The sequence below is a fragment of the Heterodontus francisci genome, chromosome 34 (genome assembly GCF_036365525.1).
Source record: "Heterodontus francisci isolate sHetFra1 chromosome 34, sHetFra1.hap1, whole genome shotgun sequence".
Taxonomy (NCBI): domain Eukaryota; kingdom Metazoa; phylum Chordata; class Chondrichthyes; order Heterodontiformes; family Heterodontidae; genus Heterodontus; species Heterodontus francisci.
This window is the reverse complement of record NC_090404.1, coordinates 24,460,289-24,485,499: the sequence shown is the minus strand read 5'-3', so window position 1 is coordinate 24,485,499 and position 25,211 is coordinate 24,460,289. Positions and strand designations below refer to the sequence as shown.

Sequence of the window (25,211 nt, the reverse complement as noted above, 5' to 3'; positions counted from 1 at the left end):
AGGGTGAACAGCCAGATGTTGTGGTACACATCGGTACCAATGACATAAGCGGGAAGAGTGACGAGGTCTTGCAGGGGGAGTTTAGGGAGTTAGGTAGAAAGTTAAAAGACAGGACCTCTAGGGTTGGAATCTCGGGATTACTCCCTGTGCCACGTGCCAGTGAGGCTAGAAATAGGAAGATAGTGTAGCTAAACACGTGGCTGAACAGCTGGTGTAGAAGGGAGGGTTTCAGATATCTGGATCATTGGGATCTCTTCAGGGACAGATGGGACCTGTACAAGAAGGACGGGTTGCATCTAAACTGGAGGGGCACAAATATCCTGGCTGCGAGGTTTGCCAGCGTCACTCGGGAGGGTTTAAACTAGTGTGGCAGGGGGTGGGAACCAGAGCAGTAGGACAGCAAGTGAAATAAATGAGGAGGAACTAGTAAATAAGGCCAGTAAGACTAAGAGGAAGAGCAGGCAGGGAAATGTTGCGGAGCACAGCGGGACTGGTGGTCTGAAGTGCATTTGTTTCAATGCAAGAAGGATAACAGGGAAGGCAGATAAACTTAGAGCTTGGATTAGTACTTCGAACTATGATGTTGTTGCCATTACAGAGACTTGGTTGAGGGAAGGACAGGATTGGCAGCTAAATGTTCCAGGATTTAGAAGCTTCAGGCGGGATAGAGGGGGATGTAAAAGGGGTGGAGGAGTTGCATTACTTGTTCAGGAGAATATCACAGCTGTACTGCGGGAGGACACCTCGGAGGGGTCGTGCAGTGAGGCAATATGGGTGGAGCTCAGGAATAGGAAGGGTGCAGTCACGATGTTGGGGGTTTTCTACAGGCCTCCCAACAGCCAGCGGGAGGTAGAGGAGCAGCTATGTAGACAGATTTTGGAAAGATGTAAAGGTAACAGGGTTGTAGTGGTGGGTGATTTTAACTTCTCCTATATTGACTGGGACTCACTTAGTGCTAGGGGAATAGATGGTGCAGAATTTGTAAGGAGCATCCAGGAGGGCTTCTTGAAACAATATGTAGATAGTCCAACAAGGGATGGGGCCGTACTGGACCTGGTATTGGGGAATGAGCCCGGCCAGGTGGTCGAAGTTTCAGCAGGGGAGCATTTCGGGAACAGTGACTATAATTCCATAAGTTTTAAGGTACTTGTGGATAAGGAGAAGAGTAGTCCTCGGGTGAAGGTGCTAAATTGGAGGAAGGCTAATTATAACAATATTAGGCAGGAACTGAAGAATTTAGATTGGGGGCGGCTGTTTGAGGGTAAATCAACATCTGACATGTGGGAGTCTTTCAAATGTCAGTTGATTAGAATCCAGGACCAGCGTGTTCCTGTGAGGAAGAAGGATAAGTTTGGCAAGTTTCGGGAACCTTGGATAACGCGGGATATTGTGAGCCCAGTCAAAAAGAAAAAGGAAGCATTCGTAAGGGCTGGAAGGCTAGGAACAGACGAATCCCTTGAGGAATATAAAGACAGTAGAAAGGAACTTAAGCAAGGAGTCAGGAGGGCTAAAAGGGGTCATGAAAAGTCATTGGCAAACAGGATTAAGGATAATCCCAAGGCTTTTTATACACATATAAAGAGCAAGAGGGTAACCAGGGAAAGGGTTGGCCCACTCAAGGACAGAGAAGGGAATCTATGTGTGGAGCCAGAGGAAATGGGCGAGGTACTGAATGAGTACTTTGCATCAGTATTCACCAAGGAGAAGGACTTGGTGGATGATGAGCCTAGCGAAGGGAGTGTAGATAGTCTCAGTCATCTCATTATCAAAAAGGAGGAGGTGTTGGGTGTTTTGCAAAGCATTAAGGTAGATAAGTCCCCAAGCCAGATGTGATCTCCCCCAGAATACTAAGGGAGGCAAGGGAAGAAATTGCTGGGGCCTTGACAGAAATCTTTGCATCTTCATTGGCTACAGGTGAGGTCCCAGAGGACTGGAGAATAGCTAATGTTGTTCCTTTGTTTAAGAAGGGTAGCAAGGATAATCCCGGAAAGTATAGGCTGGTGAGCCTTACGTCAGTGGTAGGGAAATTATTAGAGAGGATTCTTCGGGACAGGATTTACTCCCATTTGGAAACAAATTAACTTATTAGCGAGAGGCAGCATGGTTTTGTGAAGGGGAGGTCGTGTCTCACTAATTTGATTGAGTTTTTTGAGGAAGTGACAAAGATGATTGATGAAGGAAGGGCAGTGGATGTTATCTATATGGACTTCAGTAAAGCCTTTGACAAGGTCCCTCACGGCAGACTGGTACAAAAGGTGAAGTCACACGGGATCAGAGGTGAGCTGGCAAGATGGATACAGAACTGGCTCTGTCATAGAAGACATAGGGTAGCAGTGGAAGGGTGCTTTTCTGAATGGAGGGCTGTGACTAGTGGTGTTCTGCAGGGATCAGTGCTGGGACCTTTGCTGTTTGTAGTATATATAAATGATTTGGAGGAAAATGTAGCTGGTCTGATTAGTAAGTTTGCGGATGACACAAAGGTTGGTGGAGTTGCGGATAATGATGAGGATTGTCAGAGGATACAGCAGGATATAGATCGGTTGGAGACTTGGGCGGAGAAATGGCAGATGGAGTTTAATCCGGACAAATGTGAGGTAATGCATTTTGGAAGGTCTAATGCAGATGGGAAGTATACAGTAAATGGCAGAACCCTTAGGAGTATTGACAGGCAGAGAGATCTGGGCGTACAGGTCCACAGGTCACTGAAAGTGGCAACGCAGGTGGATAAGGTAGTCAAGAAGGCATACGGAATGCTTGCCTTCATCGGTCGCGGCATGGAGTATAAAAATAGGCAAGTCATGCTGCAGCTGTACAGAACCTTAGTTAGGCCACACTTAGAATATTGTGTGCAATTCTGGTCACCACACTACCAGAAGGACGTGGAGGCTTTGGAGAGGGTACAGAGGAGGTTTACCAGGATGTTGCCTGGTCTGGAGGGCATTAGCTATGAGGAGAGGTTGGATAAACTCGGATTGTTTTCACTGGAACGACGGAGGTGGAGGGGTGACATGATAGAGATTTACAAAGTTATGAGCGGTATGGAAAGAATGGATAGTCAGAAGCTTTTTCCCAGGGTGGAAGAGTCAGTTACTAGGGGACATAGGTTTAAGGTGAGAGGGGTAAAGTTTAGAGGGGATGTGCGAGGCAAGTTCTTTACACAGAGGGTGGTGAGTGCCTGGAATTTGCTGCCGGGGGAGGTGGTGGAAGCAGGTACGATAATGACGTTTAAGAGGCATCTTGATAAATACATGAATAGGATGGGAATAGAGGGATACGGTCCCCGGAAGTGCAGAAGGTTTTAGTTTAGGCAGGCATCAAGATGGAGGCTTGGAGGGTCGAATGGCCTGTTCCTGTGCTGTACTGTTCTTTGTTTTTTGTTCTTGAGAAGAGAAGGCTGAGAGAAGATTTGATGGAGGTAGTCAAAATCATGAGGGGCCTGCACAGAGTAAATAGAGAAAATCTGTTCCCACTCGTGAAAGGATGGAGAACGAGCGGGCACAGATGTAAAGTAATTGGGAAGAGAAGCAGAAGTGACATGAGGAAAAACGTTTTCACACAGTGAATGGTTAAGATCTGGAATGTGTTGCCTGAGAACCTGGTGGAGGCAGGTTCAATTGAAGCATTCAAAAGGGACTTAGACATTTATATGAGAAGGAAGAATGTGCAGGGGTATGGGGAGAAGGCAGGGATATGGAACTGAGGGAGTTGCTCCTTCCGAGAGCCTGTGTGGACATGATGGGCCGAATGGCCTGCTTCTGCGCTGTCACAATTCTGTGATTCTGTGATACACTGTCGCTGTAAAAACTCCAGGGCAGGTACAGCATGGCTTACATACAGAGTAAAGCTCCCTCTACATTGTCCCATCAAACACACCCAGTCCATAATAAGCTCAGAGAGTTTGGTTACTCAGTGATGTAATAAAGAAATGCATCAGCCAAGCTCGTCCTCTCCTTGTCCCTTTAAAGGTGGAGAGCTGGGACATCCTGTCTCTCAACACATCTCACCCTGTTCATACTGAGAATCCCAGGGTGGAGAGCTGGGACATCCTGTCTCAAAACACATCCCACCCTCTTCATACTGAGAATCCCGGGGTGGAGAGCTGGGACATCCTGTCTCAAAACCCATCCCACCCTCTTCATACTGAGAATCCCAGGGTGGAGAGCTGGGACATCCTGTCTCAAAACACATCCCACCCTGTTCATATTGAGAATCCCAGGGTGGAGAGCTGGGACATCCTGTCTCAAAACCCATCCCACCCTCTTCATACTGAGAATCCTGGGGTGGAGAGCTGGGACATCCTGTCTCAAAACCCATCCCACCCTCTTCATACTGAGAATCCCAGGGTGGAGAGCTGGGACATCCTGTCTCAAAACACATCCCACCCTGTTCATACTGAGAATCCCAGGGTGGACAGCTGGAACACACTGTCTCAAAACAGCCTGTTCATAATGAGAATCCCAGGGGAAGGACCAAGTCGAGAGAACGGAACAGGTGGTGGGGTGGGGGATAGGAGGAGACAACAGGAAGTAAATCAAGGAGTAGTGACAGAGGGACACCAGCCTTCAGTTTTGGAGCCTGCAGGCTTCTGGAGGGATGATTGAGTTCAGTCGTTTTAAGATCCAGGGAGAGAACAAGGAGCATGTGGGGAGACTGGTGAGGATTCCAGCACAGTGAGGATGTAGGGGGAGAGATATTGTGTCGGGCCTTGCATTAGGGGTTAAGGGTAAGAAGAAAGGTCAGTGGAGTAATGACTGCAGCAGTGTCCATAAATAGTGAGAGAGGGAGAGAGCTTGGGGGTTAGAGTGGACCATGGACAGTCTGTTAAACTGTCTCCCTGCTGTGACTAGTTTTCCTTCTGTTAAAAATAGCTTCCTGTAGCGCAGTGACACAAACAGCCCATTAGACTCCACCAATGTCCTTTGGTCTGGTGAGGTCCCTCTTTGCGAAATATCGGTTGTTAAAGATTTTCATTCTGACACACTCAGTGTGAAATGAGCTGCAGAACTGCCGACACCATCAGCTTTAAGGAGACATTTCCCTTTGGAGATCGGTTTGCTCACTGAGTTTGATCGGGGGATATTGGACAGGAAGCACACAGCACGGACATTACACTGCAGCTGGGATATGTGAGGGTGTTACAGTGAGACTTTCAGGTACTTTATTAAACACACACACAGAAGAAGCACATTAATCTGATAGGAGATCACTTACACACGAGTAACCAGTGGTGTGGAGCCTCCAGAGAGTCCGGTGCCTTTACAGCCAGTATTTGCAGGAGCTGGGATACAGAAACGAGTCTCAGTAAAATCAGGGATATATTTTGTTCACAAAAAACAACCTCCCAAATATACTGACTTATTTCTCCGTCATTGACAGGCACGCCAGCTGCCTGGGTAATTGACGGTATCTCCAACCAATAGGAAGAGCATGATGGGGGTGGAGGCCCAAGGAGATGGTTGGTCCTCCAACCAATCAGAGTGAATGAGAGGCGGGGCTGAACCTGGATTACCCTCATTGGCTGAAACTTTGCATCATTTTGAAAGCTAATTTCTCTCAAACTCCAGGAGCAAATTGTCCCTTTCTGTTGTGGCTTGAAACAGATGAAACCCTGTGGGTATGGAGCAAACATTTCAACATTTCTTGGTGAGATGGATTCATTCAGTTGTGCTGTTTTGGTCTTATTTAAGGAAGGATGTAAGTGGGTTGGATGTGGTTCAGAGGAGGTTTATTAGATTGATACTTGGGATGAGCGGGTTGTCTCATGAGGAGAGGTTGGACAGACTGGGCTTGTTTTCACTGGAGTTTAGAAGAGTGAGGGGAGACTTGATTGAAGTATATAAGATCCTGAATTGTCTTGACAAGGTGGATGGAGAAAGGATGTTTCCTCTTGTGGATGAGTCCAGAAGTAGGGGGGCACTGTTTTAAAATTAGAGCTCGCCGTTTTAGGACAGAGATAAGGAGAATTATTTTTCTCTCAGAATGTTGTGCGACTTTGGAACTCTCTGCCTCAGAAGGTGGTTGAAGCGGGGTCATTGGATATTTTTTAAGGCAGAGTTTGATAGATTCTTGTTCGGCATGGAAACCAAAGGTTATCGGGGGTAGATGTGAGTGTGGAATTCGAGACACAAACAGATCAGCCATGATCTTATTGAATGGCGGAGCAGGCTAGAGGGGCCGAATGGCCTACTTCTGCTCCTAATTTGTATGTTCGTATGCTCAGACAGCAGGGATTATTTGAGGGAATAACATACTGTAGTGAGAAAGGAAATGCAGTGGATGTCGTGTAGATGGATTGTTCATAGTGTTTGTTAAGGTGCTGGACAGGAGGCTTGTTGATAAATTAAAGCTCACGGTATTAAAGGGAGTGGGGCAACGTGATTTGGAAGTTGGGTAGAGGGCAGAAAAACAGAGAGTAGTGGTTAATGGATGTTCTTCAGCCTGGAGGAATGGAAACAATGGTGTCCCCAGGGTCAGTGTTGGGACCGTTGCTTTTCTCAATACAGAGAAATGATCTGGGCTTTAGTATATGGGGCAACAGATCAAAATGTCGAGATGACTTTAAAATAGTCAGCGTCGGATACTGTGAAGAGGACTCTGAGTGATTCATTGTGAACATACAAATTAGTAAATGTGGCAGGTAGAGGTCACATGAAATTTATCACATAGAAAATTCACATGATAGATATTGGGAGGAAGGAAAAGTGAGGAAATATTCATTAAATAGTAACAGTTTAAAAGGAGTAGAGGAGCAGAACAGTAAAGAGGTAGAAGATTCTAGTTAACAGCTTGTCTTATTCGGAGGTTTGAGAGTCCAGTGTCAGCAACTATGATTCCTTATTAAGAAATATAAGCTGAGCAGATTCTCTGTCCTGTACTGTATTTTATATTGATCCATCAATCACAGTAAACATGCAAGTCCCACGTGTCCACAGTCACTTCCATGAGGTCAGCCTGCTGGATGGAACTTCGGCTACCCTGAGCTTGATCTCCGGTATCTCCAGTCCCGACTGCCCCCTTACATCAGTATCCCCTCACTTTTATACCCTGTAGTGATGCAGCTCTGGAACCTGACTCTTCTTTGTCTTCTCTGCTGGGGTTTGGCAGGAAGTGAGGAAAAGACAGCTGGAACTTCTCTAATCTGTGATTTACAAGGACACATTCCCTGGTTCCCAGCAGTTACTTTTCTTCAGTAATTTTCTCATTATCCTCAGTATCAGTATGCCAGTGAATTTCCGGCTTGGATGCGTAATTGAGTCCCATTCCACAGTCCCCACATTTCCATGGTTTATCCGTGGTGTGGGTGTCTTTGTGTCTCTCCAAGGAGTTTTCAGACGTTAATACAGGATAGAAATTCAGAGCAGACAATTCTACCTTTTCTTTTTGTAATTCATTCATGGGATGCGTGCATCACTGGTAAAGCCAACATTTGTTTTCCATCCCTAACTGCCCTTGAGATGGTGGTGGTGAGCTGCCTTCCTGTCCATGTGGTGTAGGGACACCCACAGAGCTGTTGGGGAGGGAGTTCCAGGATTTGGACCCAGTGATGATGAAGCAATACCGATATATTCCCAAGGCAGGAAGGTGTGTGACTTGGAGGGGAACTTGCAGGTGGTGGTGTTCCCATGCATCTGCTGACCTCGTTCTTCTAGGTGGTGGAGGTCGTGAATTTGGAAGGTGCTGTTGAAGGATCCTTGGTGAGCTGCTGCTGTGCATCTTGAAGATGGTACACACTGCTGCCATTGTGCACCAGTGGTGGAGGCAGTAAATGGTTAAGGCGGTGGATAGGGTGCTGATCAAACTGTCTGCTTTATCCTGGATGGTGTCGAGCTGCTTGTGTTGTTGGAGCTGCACCCATCCAAGTAAGTGGAGAGTATTCCATCACACTCCTGATTTGTGCCTTGTAGATACTGGAGAGGCTTTGGGGAGTCAGGAGGTGAGTTACTAGTGGCAGAATTCCCAGCCTCTAACCTGCTGTTGCAACCACAGTACTTATATGGCTGGTAAGTTAGGTTTTGGTTCAGTGATAGCCCCTGGATGTTGATGGTGGGGGATTCAGTGATGGCAATGTTGTTGGACATTAAGGGGAGACGTTTACTTTCTCTCTTGTTGGAAATAGTCATTGCTGGCATTTAGGTGCTGCAAATGTTATTTGCCACTTATCAGCTCAAGTTTTCATGTTGTCCAAGTCTTGTTGCATGTCGGCATGGACCTCTTCAGTATCTCAGGAGTTGCAAATGGTACTGAATCAGCGAACCTCCCCACTTTTGACCTTATGATGAAAGGAAGGTCATTGATGAAGTTGAAGATGGTTAGGCCTAGGACACTGTCCTGAGGAAATCCTGCGGGGCTGCGGTGGTTGGCCTCCAAAAACTACAACCATCTTCGTTTGCGCTGGATAAGATTGTAACCAGTGAAGATTTTTCCCCCTGATTGCCATTGATTTCAATTTCGCTAGGGCTCCTTGATGTCACACTCGGTGAACTGCCACCTTGATGTCAAGGGCAGTCACTCCCACCTCACCTCTGGTTTGGGCCGGAATTGGAGGAACGCAGAGTTCATAAATTCATAGAATGACACAACACAGAAAGACACCATTCAGCCCATCGTTCCCATGTTGGCCCTTTGAAAGAGCTGTGCAACTGAGCTCCACTCTCCTGCCCTTGACCTGTAGTCCTGTAAACCTTTCTAATCTAAGTATTCATCCCTTTTAAAAGTTACCATTGAATTTGTTGCCACCAGCCTTTCAGGCAGTGTATTCCAGATCATAACAACTCACTGCATAATATCTTCCCCCAGGTTGCCTCTGGTTCTTTTGCCAATTACTTTAAATCTGTGCCGACTGCTTACCGACCCTTCTGATACTGGAAACGGTTTCTCCTTATTAAAAGAGTTATTTGGCTGGAGGACTTCACAGAAATAGTGAGGGGTGAGGCCAAGGAGGGAATTGAACAAAACGATGAGTATTTTAAAGGCTGAAGCCACTGGACATCTCCCCCAGTACAGAATGTGACTCAATACTAAAATAAAGCATGTGTATTCAACTGATAAACATGCAGAAAGGTGAGTATGTCCCTCTAAATATCACAACCGGACTTGAACTGACAACACAATTGTTATAGTGAAATGACTGACTTTACACACCTGCTCAACTTGGCACTGAAGTGATTGAAACTCAGAGTAGGAACTCCAGGAAAACAATATACTGAAAATGTTAAACTGTGTTGTTGATAAAAGCAATCTCAATTTAACTATTAACAGAGAAATTGTTTAACAGGAGTTTATACTGACTCACCTGACTGGCCAACTCAGGTTCCACATCGATTGGTTACAGAACACGCTGCTTCCTTGGTCCTCTGGCCGCTGAGCTGCTTCCCAGGACAATCCATCACCACTCGCCGACATGACGCTGCCAGATGAATATCAGGGTCTCAGAGGAAGAAAAATGAGGCCATAAATCTGAGTTGGGAAAAATAATTAGAGAAACACGATTCAATTTTTAATCTAAATTATTTAAAATCAAATCAAATGAATTGTTGCAATTAATATATTCATTTTGCGCGGCCCTGGTTGGGAGTGAGAGTTGATATTATTCACTGCACCCGGCAGACGTGCGGCGAGGACCTTGGGGGAAGGGAGGGGGCACCATTAAAGTGACGGTGCAGCATCTCTCTCATCCGAGCCGCCGCTTCCCGGTTTCTTCTCCCCTTTCCACCGAGTCAGGAAGTCTGTGAGTTGATTGGCTGGTAAGTATTGTAGCTTTGTTTCCCTTTCTCCAAAGTTAGGAAGTTAGTCCAAGGAGCTGGAAATTAAACATTCCAGTTTTCATCAGAATAAGGGGGAGCTTCCCTAGATTTAAGTGATGTAAAACAGAAGGGGAATGGGTAGCTGGTGAGTCTTCTCTTTTAGTTTTATTCATGTTATTAAGGTTGATTATAATCCACCCCTGGGCCCTGTAAACCCGAGCATGAATCCAGCCCTGGGTCCTGTATAACCGAACACTAATCCAGCCTTGAGCTCTGTAAACCGCACCCACCGCCCCCGCTCCGCCCCGCCCCGCCCCGCCCCGCAAGTTCCCCTCCAAGTCACACACCATCCTGACTTGGAACTATATCGCCGTTCCATCACTGTCGCTGGGTCAAAATCCTGGAACTCCCTTCCTAACAGCACTGTGGGTCTACCTACCCCACATGGACTGCAGCGGTTCAATAAGGCAGCTCACCACCACCTTCTCAAGGGCAATTAGGGATGGGCAATAAATGTCGGCCTGGCCAGCGACGCCCACATCCCATGAATGAATAAAAAAAACTTGGGCCTGTAGAATTAAACCTTAATCCAATGCTGCTGTGCATACACATAATTATAGCCCAGAAACAGGCCGTTCGGCCTCACCGGTCTGTGCTGCTGTTCTTAATCCATGTGAGCCTCCTCCCAATCTAATTACCTCATCCCACCCTGTCCCCATATCCCTTTATTCACTTCTCCCCCATAAATGTATTGAGTATCTCCTCAAACACATCATTGTTACCTGCTTCAACCACTCGAGGTAGCAGTGAGTTCCACATTCTCACCACCCTCCAAACAGAGAAATTCCTCTTAATTTCTCTATTTGACCTGTTAATGTCTGTCTTATATTAGTGCCCCCTTGTTCTGACCTCTATCAGATCTCCTCCTAGTCTTCTCTTGTCCAGAGAAAGGAGCCCCAGCCTGCTCAATCTTGCTGGATAGTAACATCCTCTCTGGTGACATCTTTGTAAATCTATTCTGCACTTTCTTCAGTGCTTCAATATCCTTTTTCAATATGGAGACCAGAACTGCTCACAGTCCTTCTAAGTGAGGTTCTCTATAAATTTAACATTCCCTCCCTGCTGTTACATTGTATTCCTCTAGAAAAGAACATCAGCTCTTTCTTTGCTCTCTTATCGACTTGTGTTGCTCCTTTTAGTGATTTATGTGACTGTTCCCAGATCTCTTTGCTCCTCTACTCCATTTAATTTCTTACATTCTAACCAATAACTGGCCTCCTTATTCCTCCTCCCAAAATGAACCAGCTCACATTTCACTATGTTGAATTTCATTTTCCATTTACCTGTCCAGTCTGCCAGCCTGTTTATGTCTTCCTGTATTTTAGTGCAGTCCTCCACAATATTAGTTCTACCACCCAATTTGGTGTCTTCTGTAAATCGCAAAAACATCCCTCTAATTCCTGAGTCCGAATGTGGGTAAAGAACAGAAGTCCCACTGTACTTCGTGCCATAGTTGATGGTCCGGGCACTCGGGTTTCTGTATAATTCATTTAATATTTTCGTTCTTTGCCTCTCCGGCCCCAATCTCCATTGGATGATTTAAAAATAATCCATTCAGCAGTTGGAGTTTTCAATGGCAGATTAATTACCCAGTCCCCTATCAATGACTGCAGGAACCCAGTGCACCGGTGGAAAATCGGACTGTGTTCTGAGCATGTGCAGTACAGGTGATGGAGACGGACTGAGGTGGAACAGGCAGCTCGGGAGGAGATTGAGGGTGCAGGGGAGGAATTGGAGCCGTGGGTGGGATGGGAAGCTTTATAAACACCTGGGGTAGGCCTGAGGCCCCGAATAGGAGGCCACAGGCTCCGTGTTTACCCCGCGGTGACAGGCTCGGGGGGGGGGGGGGGGGGGGGGGGCACGAGCCGCCATCGTAGACTGGGCGGGATCAGGGCGCATGTGAAGTGATTTATTACTTTAACCCTTTATAGGCACTAAACCAAATCAGGAGTACATCCCCACGAATCTCCTTTAATCAAGTTAAAAACAGACACATTTTCATAGACACTGATATGGGTCCAAAGAATTGTACTACCTTTCTGTCAAAGAAAGAAAACCAACAGAGAGCCTATTTTTAATAATTATGGCCAAGTCATAAATATGCCAGATATTATAAGGGTCTGGGAGCTCTCTTCAATACGTATCTCTGCACGAAGAGACACAGAGAAGGGGGGTTCTTGTAGTTGTATATAGAATGCTATATGAGACAATTTATTAACTTTTATATATTTATTAAAGAATTTAACATGCAATATACTTCTAAGTGGACAAGCATATCACAATATTAAATATTACTAAAAGATGTAATACATAATCTTATTTCTAACATAGAATCTAAAAGTTTAACCTTGCTAATATTACAGCAAAATATCTTAGAATATCCACCAAAATTCAAAGTAAACTTCTTACCTTGAATTCCCTGCAGTGGAGAAGCATTGTTGAGGATTCAACACTTCTCATCTTTGCTTCAAAACCTCTCATGTTTGTACTGTTTCTGAAGTGTCATCTAACTTTTAGCATATAGGTGTTCCCTTCCTGTGTGTTTTTCCTGCTTTTTAAAATCCATATCTTTAACTACCATCTACAGTTAATGTTTCACTGAAATTTTCCTGCTCTTGAAGTTGTGAGCATTTATCTGGTCAAAATGTTTATAATTGTGGTTACTTGACCTCTTGTTCCTGTAAGTCCATTCCGTTAATTGTTTTATTATCTATAATTGCCCTATCCATGGCACCCCAAAGCAACCTCCAGAGCCAACCTGTCTGCATCAACAACCCCACAAACCAATTAAGTTTATTGCTACCTCTTATTGACGTCACACAGGATATCACAATGTGTGTGTTTATCTTCCAAGCCCCTGACAACAGAGACACAAATGGATTTCCCGATTTGGTTCTGGTTCTTAACAGGGACCTTGAAATTTTTAACTCTATCTTCTTAAAGGGGAATGTCAGTGAGTCCTGAAAACTGACTATGTATTCAGTCTTTAATTCTAAAAGGTATAATATATTAACTATATCTAAATTCTATCTAACTAAGCCTATTATACCTATATTCCATCACGCATGTGCGGTCATCTTGGTGGGGGAGCAGAGAGTGGGCGGGGCTTCAGCTCTCTGTTTCCAACCGGGTCCTACTGCCCAGGAGATGGAGCATCCTGGACAACAGGGTTTTAAGCAGCTTCACCCACTCTCAGGCTGCATGTGATGTTTGCAGCCTAGAGGGGTTTATGGGCCATGTACGTATTCAGTGTGAGAGGTTACAGTCCCTGTATAGTTACCTGAAGGGGCTGCTCCTTAAATTAGTATAATAGAAATTTACAGCATGGAAGGAGGCCATTCGGCCCATTCTGTCCACACTGGCCAACAAGGAGCCATCCAGCCTAATCCCACTTTCCAGCTCTTGGTCCATAGCCTTGTAGGTTTGGGCACTTCTGGTGCATATCCAAGTACTTTTTAATTGTTGTGAGGGCTTCTGCCTCTACCACCCTCCCAGGCAGTGAGTTCCAAATCACACTACCCAATGGGTGATAACATGTCCCTTCAAATCGCCTATAAACCTCCTACCTCTTACCCTAAATTTATGTCCCCTAGTTATGGACCACTCAAATAAGGGGAATAGGGCCTTCCTATCCACTCTATCTAGACCCTCATTATTTTATACAGTTCAATTCAAGGTCTCCCCTCAGCCTCCTCTGTTCCAAAGAAAACAACCCTCACCTATCCAACCTTTCCTCATAACGAAAATTCTCCAGTCCAGTCAACATCCTCGTAAATCTCCTCTGTACCTTCTCTAATGCAATCACACCATTCCTATAGTGCAGTGACCAGAACTGCACGCAGTACTCCAGCTGTGGCATAACCAGGGTTTTATACAATTCCAGCATAACCTCCCTGCTCTTATATTCGGTGTCTCACCTAATAAAGGCAAGTGTCCCATTTGTCTTCTTAACCATCTTATCTATCAGCCCAGCTACCTTCAGGGATCTGTGGACATGCACACCAAGATCCCTCTGTTCCTCTATACTTCTCGGTGTCCTACCATTTATTGTGTATTCCCTTGACTTGTTCGCTTTTCCAAAATAAATTACCTCACACTTCTCCGGATTGAATTCCATTTGCCACTGTTCTGCCCACCTGACTAGTCTATCGTTATCTTCCTGCAGTCTACAGCTTTCTTCATCATTATCAACCATAGGGTCAATTATTGTATCATCTGCAAACTTCTTAATCATACCCCCTACATTAAAGTTCAAATCATTGATACATAACCACAATAAGCAAGGACCTAGTACTGAGCCCTGTGAAACCCCACTGAAAACAGCTCTCCAGTCACAAAACACCCATCAACCATTACCCTTAGCTTCCTGACTCTGAGTCAACTTTGGCACCAACTTGTCATTTTGCATTGGATCCCATGGGTTTTTACTTTTGTGACCAGTCTGCCATATGGGACCTTCTCAATAGCCTTGGTTATACTTTAGCCCCACTCTCCTAACCTTTGACTGCTCAGTGTAGGAGGAGGGGTGGGTAAGTCAGAGCATCTTCTCTTGGACGTGCTCTTAGGCTTGGTTAAAACAGCAATCTGTAGGTCCAGGATGTGTGGGACCAAGTTGGGGGTGACCATTATTTTCCATTTTTCTCTGGCTACAGGCTTGTTGCTGCAGGATGGAATGACTGCCAACATTGTACCATTTTTTTTTAAAGGAAGAAAGGGATGGATCAAGTAATTGCAGGCCAGTCAGCCTTACCTCAGTACTAGGAAAGTTATCGGAAAGAATTCTGAAGGACATTGTAATCCTTCATTTAGAAAGACATCGATTAATCAAAGACAGTCAGGGCAGATTTGTTAAGGGAAAGTGGTACCTGACTAACATAATGGAATTTTTTGAGGAGGTAACAAGGAAGTAGGTAGAGGGTAGTGCATTTGATGTAGTTGATATGGATTTTAGCAAGGTTTTCGAGAAGGTCAACTGGCAAACTGGTCACCAAAGTAAAAGCCCATTTGATCCAAGGCAAAGTGGCAAGTTGTATCAAAAATTGGCTCAGAGGCAAGAAGCAAAAGGTAGTGGCTGATGGGTGTTATTCTGGTGTCTAACACTCACACATCATAAAACAGAGAATTCATGGAAACATGCTGCAGGTCCTTCTTTAACTTCTTCTTTGGCCTCCTTATCTCGAGAGACAATGGGTAAGCGCCTGGAGGTGGTCAGTGGTTTGTGAAGCAGCGCCTGGAGTGGCTAAAAAGGCCAATTCTAGAGTGAGAGGCTCTTCCACAGGTGCTGCAGAAATATTTGTTTGTCGGGGCTGTTACACAGTTGGCTCTCCCCTTGCGCCTCTCTTTTTTCCTGCCAACTACTAAGTCTCTTCGACTCGCCACACTTTAGCCCCGCCTTTATGGCTGCCCGCCAGCTCTGGTGAACGCTGGCAACTGACTCCCACGACTTGTGATCAATGTCACAGTTCTTCAACTGGAGATCAAATATTTGTTGTATAATTACACCAGCAGTTAACAGGCTCCTCTGGATACTTCTGTCTGCTATTTTAATGCAGACTTTAACCAATTTATTTTAAAAAGGCATATTTTAAATGAGTTAACACCTGCCTTAAAATGATAGACTCAGGACTGTCACACAAACACATTAAAGTTTTGTAGAATAATTACCAGTCATGTTCAGACTGGAAATTTAAACCTGCCGTTTCACTTTCAGTCAGGAACAGCTCCCAGTTTTACACCAATCTCTGATTTGACAGCACGTTTCCAGCATTCACTGTTGTTCTTCCTGACTCTAAACACAGTTGTAAAGGAGCCTTCTGTTCCGTGCCCAGGAGCTCTGAACCATGGAACAGAGCAGCTGGGACACATTTCTTACAGGCCTCAGGATTAACCCACACGGGGACTTTGCTGTCAGTGAAGAGAGACGAGAAAAACCAAAGTGCCGTTTGTCCCTCTCAGTGTGATCCTGAAGGACTGTGTTCAGGCTGAAGTTCTGTTCCTGCCATACGATCCTCCCCCCAGATTGTCCTTTTCTAAGTTCCAACCAGGTGATTTTTAAAAAATTTCTTTTACGGGACATGGGTCTCACTGGCAGGCTAGCATTTGTTGTCCATCCTTAATTGCACTTGCACTGAAAGGCTTGCTCAGCCCTTTCAGAGGGAAGTTAGGAGTCAACCACATTGTGTGGGTCTGGAATCCCATCTAAGCCAGATTTCCTTCCCTAAAGGACACTCGTGAGCCACATGGCTTTTGACAACAATCAACAATAGTTTCACACTATCATTACTGAGTCTAAAGCATTGATATATGCAGTAAAAGCTTTGTTATCTGGCACATTTGGGCAGCACAGTGGTTAGCACCGCAGCCTCACAGCTCCAGTGACCCGGGTTCAGCTCTGGGTACTGCCTGTGCGGGGTTTGCAAGTCCTCCCTGTGACTGCGTGGGTTTTCGCCGGGTGCTCCGGTTTCCTCCCACAGCCAAAGACTTGCAGGTTGATAGGTAAATTGGCCATTGTAAATTGCCCCTAGTGTAGGTAGGTGGTTGGGGATGTGGTAAGAATATGGGATTAATGTAGAATTAGTATAAATGAGTGGTTGATGATCGGCACAGACTCGGTGGGCCGAAGGGCCTGTTTCAGCGCTGTATCAATCAATAAATAAAAAATAAACATTACCAACTGGAAAGCTCTATTATCTGGAATTTCCAAAAACCTCGGAGGTTTGTGTCTCAATGCTGAGTTTTCCCGAGTGCAGCTGCTTGTTCTGGTCATTGCTGTACTGTAGTTAGCGAAGCTGCCAATAGTCACCTTAGTGGCACTGCTGAAAGTCCATCTTGTTGTGTCGCTGTGCTTATGCAGTATCCCAATTTATCTCTCCATCCACCCATTATGACATCCAAGAAAGCATTGACGGGGAAAGCGGAAAAGGGTTGTGTTGATGCTACACCAGAAAATAGACATTTGCAGACGTCTTGGAAAAGGCGAAAATCGTAATGTGTTGATGAATGAATATAATGTTGGTTCATCAACCATACACGCCATCAAGAGTCAAAAAGACCAGTTGTTGAAATTCTTTGCTGGTTCTGAGACTATTTTGGCGCTGTTTGCATAATTCTACCCTAGCTGGTGTGAGTGAATCTAGTGCTGCAGGTTTTAAGCCAAACAAAGACAAAACAACTGTGCTTGCCAGTGCTAATGCTGCAGGAACGCACTGATTGAAGCTTTTGGAGATCAGAAAATATAATCATCCGAGAGCATTTAAAGGTGTAAAAACATTTACCTGTTGATTAAAGAGCATAAAGTAATGCATGGAGGGACAGACATTTTTTTATGATTTGTTTCACTATGTTTTTATACCTGCAGTGAAAGAACATTTTAGAAAAATAAGAAAGCCTGAAGATAGCAAAGCTATTCTTTTATTCCACAATTGTCAAACTTACCCTCATGAATCGAAGTTAGTGTCGGTAATATTTTGACCATCTTCCTCTCTGCCAATGTTACCTCATTGATACAACCAATGGTCCAGGACGTCATCCAGAATATGAAATGTTTTTACAGGAAAGATTTCCAAAGAAAGTTAATCAAAATTAATCATGAAGGCACAATCCAAAACTTTCAATCAAATAATAATATTCAAGATATAATTTTCAACGTGGTTTGTGCATGGAATTCAGTTAAAGGTGAAACATTAAGGAAGGCTTGGAGAAAACTGTGGTCCAGTGTTATGTTTGCAGAAGTGTCTTCTGATGAAGAGGAATTTGAAGGTTTTAAGGTTCACCATATATATTTTTTTTAAATCACAAATTCTTGACATGCTGAGGGATGTTCCTTCTACAAACCCAACAAGCAGCTTAGTGAAAATGATGTCGAAGATTGGGTTGAAGCTGATGAGGTTGAAGTCACACATGTTGTTAGTGATGTGGAAATAATAGAGCGTGACCTGAATGCTGAGAAGTCTAAGGAAACTGAAGAAGACTCTGCAGGAGAAGATTTTAGTGAGGAACAGAAAATAACTTGGGGGAATGCTACTTCAGTATTTGATACACGAATCAAAGTTGCTGAAAGGCAGACTTGTTATTCTGCACAAGAGTTTCTGCAGCTACATATTTTGCACTACTTTCAGGACACTCTCTGTTATTTCCGCATCACTCACAATATGTGCCACTTCAACCCTCTTGTTAGCTTCAACCCCCAATCTTCTACGTCATTTTCACTAAGCTGCTTGATTGGGTTTGTAGAGGGAACATGAGGCAAGTAGGCAAACTGATATCTTTTCAGGAAAGCTTCTAGGGCTTGCCATAGGCTCAGTATAGATTCTGTCCCGTCACCTTCTACATCTAGTGTCTTAGTGTAATTTATACATTAAGTTTACTGTTCCTCAAGAATTCTATGCATCATTACTGCCTCAGGGTTTCTGTATTGTACATCTTCTTTGCATGTAATCATTTCTCTTAAAATTAAAACTATCACATTGTTTTGCCTTTGTAGCATGACTCTTGACTAACTGGAATTTGATTACCCAGCACCTCTCAGGTCCACTGCATGCTGGATAACAAAGCTTTTACTGTACCACAAAATTCAAGGGATCCGGTACTTAGCACTGTGGAATCCCACTGGAAACAGGCTTCCAGTCATGGTTCAGTTCTGGATGTGATTAACAGCAGCAATAACAGCAGAATCCAACCCCTGCAGCTATATGTGAAATCGCTGGTGTCTCAGCAGGGTGGGATGACTGAGAAAATTGCTTCCCACACATGGAGCAGGTGAACGGCCTCTCCCCAGTGTGAGCTCGCTGGTGTCTCAGCAAATACTTTTTACTTTTAAATCATTTTTCAGTCAGAACATTGAAAAGGTCTCCTATGAGTGTGAGCTTGCTGGTGTGTCAGCAGGTCGGATGACTGAGTGAGTGTTTTCCAACACACAGAGCAGGTGAATGGCCTCTCCCCAGTGTGAACTCGCTGGTGTGTCAGTAAATCCTTTCTACTTTTATATCTCCTCTCAGTCAGAACATTGAAAACGTCTGTTATCAATGTGAACAAGTTGGTGTTGATTGATGCGGGATGACCGAGTGAATTCCTTCCCACACACAGAGCAGGTGAACGGTGTCTCCCAAGTGTGAATTCGCTGGTGTCTCAGCAGGGTGGATGACAGAGTGAATTCTTTCCCGAACTCGGAACAGGTGAATGATCTCTCCCCAGTGTGAGTTCGCTGGTGTGTCTGTAGATCCCTTCTTCTTTTAAATCTCTTCTCACAGTCAGAGAGTTTAAATGGCCTTTCCCTAGTGTGAACTCGCTGGTGTATCTAGAGGCTGGATGAACATGTAAATCCCTTCCCACACACGGAGCAGGCGAAGGGTCTCTTCCCCAGTGTGACTGCTTTGATGGGTTTTCAGCTGGGATGGGTAATTGAATCCCTTCCCACAGTCACCACATTTCCACAGTTTCTCCGTAGTGCGGGTGTCCTTGTGCCTCTCCAGGTTGGGAGATCAACTGAAGTCTCATCCATACAAATGCGTACTGTCTCTCCCTGCTGTGAACGGTGTGATTTCTTTTCAGGCTGTGCAACTGGTTAAAGCTCTTTCCACAGTCAGTGCACTGGAACGCTCTCACTCGGGTGTGTGTGTGTGTCTCGGTGCTTTTCTAGTCACACTGTTGTTTGAAATCTTTTTCCTCAAACAGAACAGACAAACATTTCTCCTCCCACATTCAAAGCCTGGTGATAATCAGCTCCTGATTTATCCAGCAACTCTGTCAGATCTCGACGTGATGTTTGGTTTCAGTTTCCCATCTGCAAATCCTCCCCTTCTTACACCCTGTAAAAGGAGTTTAGAAAAGCCATCACTGTCAGTCCAGATTAGAAATTCAGAAGAGACAAACATTTCTCTTGGTTTGAGTTTGCTACGTGTAAATCCTCCCCTTCTAAACCTCTGTAAAAGGAGTTCACATAAACCATCACTGTAATTTCAGGACAGAAATTCAAAACATTCTCTCCTCCTGCTTCCTGGCCCAGGATGGTTACACATACCCACTGCTGCACACTGCCCACTGAGGAGAGGCAATATAATCCAATGCTCACAGCAACCTACAATCCACCTGCATTACTGGGATAGGGAGACAGAGTTTAGAAACACTCACCATCATGACTCCAGTAAAACATCCCAGAAGGAAAAGGGGGAGCAGTGTGTGTACCTGCCCTGATATCCCCCTCTCCAGGCCTGTCAATCAAACCCCCCACTGCACCCAGTCCACAGCTCAACCCAGCAGCTTGCAGCTTCCGGCACCTTGAGCCAGCCCTGCCCAGGTGTGGCAAAGTCCAAGGGGAGTCTTTGTGGAATCAGGGAGTGGGGGAGGGGGTACCTCCTTTCCTATGCTGTGTCCCAAATGGTTCCTCTCTCCCCTCCCCCAGGCCCCTTTATAACTGAGCTAAATTTCCTTTAAACTTTTTGGCTTTAATATTAGTTTATTAATCCTTAGTTCCTCCAAAAGAGGTGGAAAGCTGGCAGCCATTAACCTGGGCCTGTCACCAAGAGAAAATACCACAGCTGCATATGTGGTACCTGGAGGTTATTAAGTGAGTTTACAGCCTAAACTGTGCATTTCTGAAGCTTCCCCACCCACCCACCCAGTCCCCACTTCTCCTCCATTTACAGACGCTCCCTGAACAGTCTCCATTTCCGCTCCATTTACAGACGCTCCCTTGCCCATCTCCATTTCTCCTGCATTTAGAGGTGCTCCCTGACCAGTCCACATTTCTATTCCATGTACAGACACTGCCTGCCCCTCCTCCATTTTGGGACAGACTCTGCTCTCAGTTGACATTCGGGCTGAAGGGAAGTGGTGGAAGCTGTGGCTGGGGGTTGTTCTGATGAAAGGTGACAGACCTGATATGTTAACTCTGCTTCTCTCTCCACAGATGCTTGCTGACTATTTCCAGCATTTCTATTTTTATTTCAGATTTCCAGCATCTGCAGTATTTTGCTTTGATCTCGCTGTTTAGATTGTCTCCTGACTCCACACTCGGTGTGTCTGCAGCCTGCGAGCCCCGGGCTTTATTAACCCGCCTCCCTCTCACCTGCGGGAACCGCGCTCTCTGGCTCAGTCACTGACCACGCGCATGCTCAGTTCACAGCGCCCACCCATCCGTCTGCTGACAGCAGATGCCGACCAATAGGAAGAGCGGGGGCGGAACTGGAGGACTGAGCGGGCGGTGGATCCTCCAGCCAATCGGATCAAGTGAGGGGCGGGGCAAGGAGAGGGCGGGTCCTCCATTCCCGGCCCCTCTTACTATTGGTCCCGAGCTGCGTTCATCACCCGGACATTGTGAGCTGTCAGGTGAGAGGTCGCTGGCGGGAGCGTTAAGTACCGAGTGTGCATGCGCAGTACTAGTCGGATCTGCCTTTGGCGGCAGGTGGGTGGGGGAGGTTTCGGAAACACCTGGTGTCGGCCTCAACACCCCCCAGTAAGAAGCTCCTGGGATAGCGTTTTCACTGAGCGGGGCTTCTTCCGGTGACAGGCCCGGGGTTAACGGCCGCTAGATTTCCAGCTCTTTTGGAGGAATTACAGATTAATAAAGTGTAACATCAAAGGACAAAACTTTAAAAGGAAACTGAGCTCAGTTATAAAGGGGCCTGGGGGAGGGGAGGGAGGAACCATCTGGGACACAGCACAGGGCAGGAGGTCTCCCCTTCCCCAAGAACAAAGAACCACTCCCTGGTTCCACAAAGACTCCCCTTGGACTGGGCAGGGCTGGCTCAAGGTGCAGGAAGCTGCTCGGCTGAGCTGTGGACTGGGAGGAGTGGGGGGGGGTTTGACTGACAGACCTGGGGAGGGGGATATCAGGGCAGGTACACACACTGCTCCCTCTTTTCCTCCTGGGATATTTCAAGGAAGGTAGATTGGAGGGGAATGTGCAGCAGGGCAGATGCACGACTTTCCTGCGCCAAGATGCAGGAGGTGAGAATGTTGTAAATTTCTCTCCTGACTGTCAGTGATGGCTTTTGTAAACTCCTTTTACAGGGTATCGGAAGGGGAGGATTTGCAGACGGGAATGTCAAGCCAAAAATCACGTCAAGGTCTGACATAGTCACTCGATTCATCAGGACCTGAATATCATTGGACTTTGAATGTGGAAGGAGAAATGTTTTTTTGTCTGTGGGAAAAAAATTCAAACATCAGTATGAATGGAAAAGCACCAAGACACACACACACCTGAGTGAGAGTGTTCCAGTGCACTGACTGTGGAATGAGCTTTAACCAGTTACACAGCCTGAAAAAACATTGCACCATTCACAACGGGGAGAAAACATTGAGGTGTTCTGTGTGTAAACCAGGCTTCAACTGATCATCCAACCTGGAGAGACGCAAGGACATGCGCACCATGGAGAAACCATGGAAATGTGGTGACTGTGGGAAGGGATTCAATCGACCATCCCTGCTGGAAACTCATCGACGCAGTCACACTGGGGAGAGGCCATTCACCTGCTCAGTATGTGGAAAGGGATACACTCAGTTAACCAGCCTGCTGACACACCAGCGAGTTCACACTGGGGAGAGGCCGTTCACCTGCTCTGAGTGTGGGAAGGGATTCACTCAGTCATGCCACCTGCTGTCACACCAGCGAGTTCACACTGGGGAGAGACCATTCATCTGCTCTGATTGTGAGAAGAACTTTAAAAGTAAAAGTGATCTACTGAAACACCAACGCACTCACACTGCAGAGAGACTGTTCACCTGCTCTGAGTGTGGGAAGGGATTCACACAGTCATCTAATCTTCTGATACACCAGCGACTTCACACTGGGGAGAGACCGTTCACCTGCTCTGATTGTGAGAAGGGATTCATTCACTTATCCCTCCTGCTGAGACACCAGCGAGTTCACACTGGGGAGAGGCCGTTTAAATGTTCTGACTGTGAGAAGAGCTTTAAAAGCACAAGGGATCTACAGACACACCAACACACTCACACTGGGGAGAGGCCCTTCACCTGCTCAGAGTGTGGGAAGGGATTCACTGACTCATCCACCCTGCTGTCACACCAGCGAGTTCACACTGGGGAGAGGCCATTTAAATGTTCTGACTGTGAGAAGAACTTTAAAAGGAAAAGTGAGCTACAGACACATCAACGCGCTCACACTGCGGAGAGACTGTTCACTTGCTCCGAGTGTGGGAAGGGATTCACTCAGTCATCCAACCTGCTGAAACACCAGCGAGTTCACACTGGGGAGAGGCCATTCACTTGTTCTGAGTGTGGAAAAGGATTCACTCAGTTATCTCACCTACTGACACACCAGCGAGTTCACACTGGGGAGAGGCCGTTTAAATGTTCTGACTGCGAGAAGAGCTTTAAAACGAAAAATGATCTACAGGCACACCAACGCACTCACACTGGGGAGAGGCCATTCACCTGCTCCGAGTGTTGTAAAGAATTCACTCAGTTATCCCACCTGCTGACACACCAGCGAGTTCACACTGGAGAGAGGCCGTTTAAATGTTCTGATTGTGAGAAAAGCTTTAAAACGAAAAGTGTTCTACAGACGCACCATCGCACTCACACTGGGGAGAAGCCGTTCACCTGCTGTGAGTGTGGAAAGGGATTCAGTCAGTTAACCAACCTTCTGACACACCAGCGAGTTCACATATAACTGCAGGAGTTGGACTCTGCTGTTGCTGCTATTAATCACATCCAGAACTGAATCATGACTGGAAGCATGTTTTCAGTGTGGTTCCACAGTGCTCAGTACCAGGTCCCTTACTTTTTGTGGTATATATCAATGATTTAGACTTAAATCTAGGGGACGTGATAAAGAATTTTGCAGATGAGACAAAAAGTGTCTGTGCGGTTGACAGTGAGGAAGAAAGCTGTAGACTGCAGGAAGATATCAATGAACTGGTCAGGTAGGCAACCGGGTTAATTGAAGAAAGTCAGCACGGATTTCTTAAGGGAAAATCATTTTTAACTAGCTTTCTGGAGTTTTTTGAGGAGGTAACAGAGAGGGTTGATGAGGGTAATGCAGTTGATGTGGTGTACATGAACTGTCAAAAGGCGTTTGATACAGTGCCACACAACTGACTGGTGAGCAAACTTGTAGCTCATGGAATAAAAGGGACAGTAGGAACATGGATATGAAATTGACTGAGTGACAGGAAACAAAGAGTTAATGGATGTTTATCGGGCTGGAGGAAGCTTTGTAGTGGAGTTCCCCAGGGATCAATGTTGGGACTCTTGCTCTTTCCTGATATATATTAATGACCTAGACCTTGATGTACAGGGCACAATTTCAAACTTTGCAGATGATATGAAACTTGGAAGCATTGTGAACTGTGAGGAGGATAGTGTAGACCTTCAAAAGGACATAGACAAGTCTGTGGAAGGGGCAGATAGGTGGCAGATGAAGTTCAATGCAGTGAAATGTGAAGTGATTCATTTTGGTTGGAAGAACATGGAGAGGCATTAATTCTAAAAGGGGTTCAGGAGCTGAAGGACCTGGGTGTATATATGCATAAGTCATTAAAGGTGGCAGGACAAGTTGAGAGTGCAGTGAATAAAGCAAGCAATTTCCTGAGCTTTATTAATAGGGGTATAGAGTACAAGAGCAAGGAGGTTATGTTGAACTTGTATAAGACACTAGTTCGGCCTCAGCTGGAGTATTGCATCCAGTTTTGGATGCCACACTTTATGAAGGATGTGAGGGCATTGGAGAGAGTACAGAAAAGATTCACAAGAATGGTTCCAGGGATGAGGAATTTTAGTTATGAAGATAGATTGGAGAAGTTAGACCTGTTATCCTTGGAGAAGAGAAGGCTGAGAGGTGATTTGATTGAGGTATTCAAAATCATGAGGGGTCTGGAGAGAGTAGATAGAGAGAAACTGTTCCCACTTGTGGAAGGATCGAGAACAAGAGAGCACAGATTTAAAGCAATGGGTAAGAGAAGGAGACGCAACATGAGGGAAAAACCTTCATGCAGCAAGTGGTTGAAATCTGGAATGCACTGTCTGAGAGTGTGGTGGAGGCAGGTTCAATTGAAGCATTCAGAAGGGAATTAGACTGTTATATGGAAAGGAAGAATGTACAGGGTTATGGGGAGAAGGTGGGGAAAAGGCATTAGGTGAATTGCTCTTTTGGAGATCCGGTGCAGACACGATGGGCCGAATGGCCTCCTTCTGCATTGTAACAATTCTGTGAAAATGCCAAATGGAATTCAGTCCAGAGAAGTGTGAGGTAATGCATTTGGGGCGGGGGGGGGGGGGGGGGGCAATAAAGGCAAGGGAATACACAATAAATGGTAGGATGCTGAGATGTGTAGAGGAACAGAAGGTGGTTGGACAGGTAGATAAGGTGGTTAAGAAGGCAGACTTGATACTTGCTTTTATTGGCCGAGGCACAGGATATAAGAGCTGGGATGTTATACTGGAACT

General features: G+C 45.7%; 1 protein-coding gene across 2 annotated transcripts; it reads left to right on the top strand.

Annotated features, from left to right (window-relative positions):
- The first annotated feature begins 21,090 nt into the window (after positions 1-21,090).
- LOC137349210 (zinc finger protein 271-like) lies at positions 21,091-25,021 on the top strand. Of its 2 annotated transcripts, none has more exons than XM_068014659.1 (2): positions 21,091-21,128; positions 21,813-25,021. In XM_068014659.1, exon 2 carries the CDS (start codon positions 22,165-22,167, stop codon positions 23,434-23,436), a length of 1,272 nt encoding a protein of 423 aa, XP_067870760.1. In that variant the 5' UTR covers positions 21,091-21,128; positions 21,813-22,164; the 3' UTR covers positions 23,437-25,021. The 2 variants fall into 2 exon arrangements, with proteins under 2 accessions (XP_067870760.1, XP_067870758.1); XM_068014657.1 differs by lacking the exon at positions 21,091-21,128 and adding an exon at positions 21,188-21,255.
- The last annotated feature ends 190 nt before the right edge of the window (positions 25,022-25,211 follow it).